The sequence below is a fragment of the Charadrius vociferus genome, unplaced genomic scaffold (genome assembly GCF_000708025.1).
Source record: "Charadrius vociferus isolate BGI_N301 unplaced genomic scaffold, ASM70802v2 scaffold332, whole genome shotgun sequence".
NCBI lineage: Eukaryota > Metazoa > Chordata > Aves > Charadriiformes > Charadriidae > Charadrius > Charadrius vociferus.
Genome location: NW_009647418.1, coordinates 3,404,352 through 3,410,401, shown reverse-complemented (window position 1 = coordinate 3,410,401; position 6,050 = coordinate 3,404,352). Strand labels below are relative to the sequence as shown.

The following is a 6,050-nucleotide window of genomic DNA, read 5'->3' as shown; positions in this document are numbered from 1 at the left end:
GGGGACCCCCCCCCGCGCGGGCGAGCCGGGGGCCCCGGCGGCACCGGTGGCCGCGGTGCCACCAGCACCGGCCCGTTTGGGCGCAGACAATGGCGGTTTGTGCCGAGGTAAGCAGGTGCATTCAGAGCCGTCCGTCTTCCCTCTGTCAGCATTACACCATCATTAGCTAGTGTCTGCTCAGCAGGGTGTGCCATTATGTCTCCCAGGGCTGATGTAATTATACATTGACATAATTAACCCAGCAAGCCCATTAAGCAGGCCAGCTAAAAATTCATCTATAATTATTTGTTGTGTGCATGCTAATGAGTCCATCTGCACTGCCATTGTACAACACGAACAAATTAATTTACAAGTCTGGATTTTTTAATAAGTTCAAGAAAATGCCTCCTATTGAGCCAGGTTAATATAGGTTTGGGTTGTTTTTGGGTTTTTGTTTTTTTTTTTTTGGAAAAGAAGAGGAAAGAAAATAGATTTGAATTCTCCAGGGTCAAAAAGTTAGACAAACAGGGAAGTGGGACGGAGCCGGGCGCACTACTGTACGGCACGGACACGTGGCACGCATCCAAGGGTAAAAAATAATAACGGTGATGGAAAAAAAAATCAAACAACTGACTGCCTTCACTCGGAATGGGACACAGAACAGGTCTTCTGCCCAGCAAGCCCCTGGCTGAGGCAGCAGCGGCGCAGGATGAAGGGGGCCCAGCACAACCACGGCCGTGCCACGGGATTCGGGGTGGTCTGGGGCTGCGCCGGCACAGCCCAACCGCAGCACTGGGCATCTCTGGGGTGAACCTGCCCGAAAGACGCAGGATTTGGCCTGTGACCCTCTCTGCAAGTGCCCAGCACGAATGCTCCTTGCGAATGAGCGAAGCCAAGACATATGCCTACCAAGATGGGGTTTGGGGGGGGGCCCCCTGCCCCTCTGCTGCCCTCCCATCCCACAGCATCGCTACTGTGGGGTGCAGGGCCCCACTGCAGCACCCACCACACCGCTTTCCTGCAGGACCAGTGATTGCCAGACCCCGCACGCTAATGCCGAAAGCCCCCAGAGCATCCTTCTCCATCCGTCCCTCCTCCTTCCTGCTGGACATCACCGAGACCCCGCGGACAGGCTGGGATAGAAGGTCTGTGCCCAGAGCTTGGCCGCAGGGACCCAGCGGGCAGTGGGTACCGAGCCCTGTTGGCACGCTGTCGGCTTTGGCACTGAATCGGTGACTCCCAGGCCACTCACGGCATCTTTTGGCTCGGCATCCTTCAGGCTGGCTGCCCATCCAAGGATGAGGGAGCACGCCACCGATGGGTGTTGCAGCAATGCGGCATGGTCCCGAACCGGACTGGATGCTCTCACAGCCATTAATAACACCCGTAAGTACACGAGCTGAGATAACGATATGGCTAATTAAACCCTGCGCTCTGGGCCACCGGCTCCCAGGCTGCGGGGGCCGGGCATCCCCCCGATGCTCCCCCGGCCCCGGGGGCATTGGCAGGAGGCTCCGTGCCAGCCTGCGAGCCGCCTCCGCAGGGATAAACGCCGGGGCAGGCCCTGTCCGATCCACGCTGGCAACTCCTCTCACCTCCGCGATGAGAAAAAATACGGGAGGAACTGGCCTGAGCGATAAAGCTCCGGAGATTTTCCTCGGGTCAGCGTTTCCCTTCCCACGAGCCGCAGCCCTGCTGCTGAAATACAGCCGGGGCAATCCCCCAGCGCACTGCTCCCCGTTGGGAACCGACATCCCGGGATGAAATGGTCGGGAGCGGAGCTTTTAGAAGGGAAAAGAGCAAGCAGCGCTCCGGCTCCGCTTCCTACATCAGCTGGGGCAGCACTGACGCGAAACGCCTGGCTGGATTAATTCCATTGTGCCAATACCATTGCTGTCCAGCCACTGGGAAAGTGCCATCCTCGGCCGCGGGGATGGCTCCGCCACCGCATGCCGGGTGTTTGGATGCACCAAGGAGCTGCTGGGACCGGGCACCAAGCTCACACCAAGCTCACCCCACGCTGACGCCACGCTGGCACTGCGCTCGTGCTGCCGGTGAACAAACCCTCCCGCTGCAGGGCTGGAGAGAGGATCCGTTTGGAACCCAGCGCATCGCCTGCTCGCACCAACGCACCACGCACACCACGTGCCGTCACACTCCAAGCCACGCCGGAGGGCTCGGGACACTGCCCACGGCGCAGGGGACAGTCCCTTCCTCCGTGGGTGACAACCCCCATCGGGACAGGTTAGAGGAGACGGCATCGATGCCGCAGCCGAGCGGTGATGCAACTGTGAGCTCCACTGCGGCCGTGACTCACCGGCGGCACGGCCGGGTGACAGATGACACGAGAGAGGTACGTGCCAAAAGAGGACCTCGGGGTGCCACGCGCTCCGGCGCTGCGTCCGCCCGCGGCAGCTCCTGCACAGCCCAGGGGCCGCGGCACGGCATCGCCCGCCAACGGCACCGCCGGCTCACGCGGGAAACGGCAAAGCCCTGCCGCAAAGCAGAACCCCCTGCGCTGCTTATCTATCGCTCCATACACTCACCCACTATATATATATATTTTATATATGCCTATATTGTTATTTTTTTTTAAGATATATAACAAGTGCTGCCACTAGCTGGCGTTATTGGCTGTCCTTTAGTGGCACTGGCAGTGCCGCAGCAGGGACAGGGGTGGTGGGCAGGGGTCCCTCCTGATGTCCCCAGCCCCGGCACGGGAAAGCGGAGCCGGGGGCTTTGCCCCATGCTGGAGGGGTTCTGGGCCACCGGCAGACCCGCTCCCGGACATCCCCGTGGGAGCACTGCGCAGTTGCTGTATGGCCAGTGGAGCTGCTCCAGGCACCCGTGGGATGGTGGGACGGGGCAGGAGGTGGCCTGGGTGCTCATCAGCTTCTCCTCAGCGTGCCCAGCTCCAGGGAGCACCCGTGTCCCTGAGGACCAACAGCTCATCCCTGTGCCAGGGCCCGGCCACTTCGGCAAAGGTCTCCGTGCCAGGGGCTGAAGGGTGACATCTGCTCCACGCTTCTGCCCGGCTTCAAGAGGAGCACGGGGCACCCATGGAGCATCCGTGGTGCATCCATGCACATGCACGGTGCATCCACGGTATCTCCACGGTGCATCCACAGTACCTCCACGGCACATCCGCGGTGCCGTCACCTCTCCCACCAGGGCAGCGCCTCCTCCACCGCCCCATCCCAACCTGCTCAAACACATCCACCGGCGCCCTACGAATCCTTCCACGAGTCAAAGTCAGCCTTAAATCAAATCATCCCCAACAACAATGACATTAATTATGCTTTTAACACATTTTACTGCTTCCCCCCCCCCTTTCCCTTCACGCCACATCTGTGTGAACAATATCCAAAAGATTTACGGTTTTCTCCCGTAATTACAGACACACAGCCAGCTCACTTATCAAAATACTTGCTGAGCAATCAGGCTCCGTTACAGTCTCTGCCAGAGATTTGTGTTGACAGCAGCCATTCAAAGCAAAAAATGTCGAATCAGGACTTATGTGGCGCTTGTAAAGTATTCCACAAAGAGTTCGCCTGTCGAGAGACACACGGACATGTAACAGACGGGGACAAAACGACGGGCGAGAGGATTTGGGGAGCAGGAGGGGAGGGGGGAGCAAGAGGTGGATGCTGCGGGAGAGCAGAGAGAGAGGGGGGGGGGTTGTGCAGAGATCACGGGGGAGCAGTTTTGGGGTATGCATGTGTGTACATGCGTGTGTATGCGTATGCATCCACATGCACGCGTGTGCAAGCAGGAGGAGCACAGCGGGTGAGCACGGGGAGGTGGGGAGGGAAGATAACTGGGTTCTGGAAACCGAGCTGACATTTGGTTCTTGTAGCACAGGAGAAAATTTAATGAGGACAAAAATATGTCTCCCTAATTCCCCTAAGAAATCATTAAAACATTTTGTTATTCCTAAATGTCTGGAAAATGAATTAGTGGCCCTGCAGGAGCCCTTCTGCGCATCTTCAGCCGTTTGCAGCTCTCCGTCCTCGCCGTGCCGGGGGATGCTCCGTGCCGCCACGCCTGCCGCAGCCGGCACCCCCGGCTCAGAGCACGGCAGAGCCCACGGCGGGGAGTGGAATCCCATCCCTTCACCCGTCCCTAGCACCAACGCTGCCAACACAAGCCTCAGGGCTGCCCCGTGCCTCAGTTTCCCCCTCCCAAGACTTCAAGCGGTGCCCCGGACTGGGAGTACACCCCAGCGTGGCGGTGAAATGGGGAAAACGGTCCCCAAGCCGCAGCCGGTGGCAGGAGCCGTGCTGCGAGCCGACGCTCGGTCATTTCGGTTAACTTACCGTCAAAAAGACAACTGGGGATAGCCGCAGTGTTATTACAAGGGCTGAGCAAATGTATTCCTTTCCTAATGTCAAGATGCATTTGGCTCAGGGGCTGAAACACAGCGATGGCAAAAGCTGTTTCCACTCCTCTCTTCGGCCGGTATTTCCAGAGCACCATGCGCGAGCGGAGGTCGGCGATGCCAGCCGTGCCGGGGATGGGGCCGGCAGCGCTGCCGCGGTCCTCGCTGGCTCCTCTCGGCACCGGTGCCGGCACGCGACTCGTTAGGCAGCCAGGGCGCCACCGCGTTGCTTACCTGGAGCTTCGATTAATTGCTTGTAAACGCTCAGGAAAGCCGTCTCAGCCTCCTTGCTTCTCTTACTAAGTGCAATCACCTGCAGGGAGATGGAAAAAGGGGGTGAGAGATTGGCTTGGGGGAGGGAATCGGCTCTGCGGGGCAGGAGCGGGCTCTGCCGGGCCACCGGGACCGGTGCCACCCGTGACCGGCACAGGGGTCCCCCCTGGCACAGCTCCGCGTCCGCTCTGCACCCCACGCAGCCGCTCGCTGCCTTTGGCTAAACTCCTCGCACCACTGCCGTGTCACGTCGCCCTGAATCATTGATGCGCTCTGAGTAAATGAAAATTATAATTTAATGTCGGCGCTTAAATAAGAAATAAAGAAGCCTGACTGTTGTTGTGCTTGCTGGGCCGCATCCGGCACACGGCCCTCCCCGGCCACCCTCCCCAGCACGGCACGGCTGCGGTGATGCCGTGGGCAGGAGCGACGCCTGTCCCGTGCACCAGGAGCAGGACATCATGCCCTCATCCCTCCTCGGGTGCTGGTGACACTCACGCCGGCTGGGTGGCGGGGAGACGGCGCGCTGCATCACTAATAACCGAACAACATATTAATCTGCCGCGCGCTCCCATCCAACATTTATGAGCATGAATCATTTACTCCTCTTAATTTTTCAAGGCGCGCCGACACCTCGGGGCGGGCACTGCTGCCCACCGGTCTCCGGCCCATTTTGTTTGCCAAGGGTCCCCTTGCCACCCCTGCGCATCCAGCTCCACCTGCAGCGGATGGGACGGGGTGCCGGTGGGACACATGGACCTCTGTGTCCCTGTCACCCTGGGCGCAGGAGCCAGGGATGGAGGTGACCCACTCCCAGCTGGAAAATGCCCAGTTTGATCCAAACTGGGCGCCTGTGCCAACCGGTGGTGGAGGAAGAGGCGCCCACCCGACATTCAGTGCTGGCAGACACCCTATTACCAACAGCAGATTAGTCAATTAAACCACTCTTAAGCCACTGATGGACTAAACGAAGCCCGGACTTCGTGCCTCAGCCCGGTGGCAGCTTCCACGCAGGAGCATCTTTTCCTTCTGCCCATCCCCTCTGCACCGGCGGAGCTCCCGGCTCGCCCCGCCCGCCCGGATTGCCATCGCTTGTCATTCAAACCCGAAGCAAACCGCTCATTTGTAATCCAGCAGCCACCTGAGCAAACCGCCTTCTCTTTCCAAGCTCGCAGGCACTGGAGCACAAAGATCATTTTTCTATTGTTAAAATTGTATAAGCCGGGCTTTTTATAGCCTCTCGTACACAAACCCACTCTCTCGGCACCGTGCTTCCAGCGGAGGAGGAATTTGGGGGCTTTTCTTCAGCGTTCTGCAAAAACGCTTGGCTTCAGGGTGCTTTAAAATAATAATAATAAAGTGGGGAAGAGAGGGGGGAGGCAGCAAGCAGACGGCGAGCAGCGCTGCCTGGGTATGGCAG

At 59.0% G+C, this 6,050-nt stretch overlaps 1 protein-coding gene across 1 annotated transcript in view; it reads right to left on the bottom strand.

The window, feature by feature from the left end:
• Nucleotides 1–4,455, bottom strand: part of CUX2 (cut-like homeobox 2) — a gene marked incomplete at its 3' end in the record, with an annotated part of 16,045 nt that extends 11,590 nt beyond the window's left edge. Inside the window, 1 exon segment of the mRNA XM_009880358.1 lies at nucleotides 4,296–4,455. Coding sequence (XP_009878660.1) covers nucleotides 4,296–4,455 — 160 coding nt within the window.
• Between the last annotated feature and the right edge of the window lie 1,595 nt (nucleotides 4,456–6,050).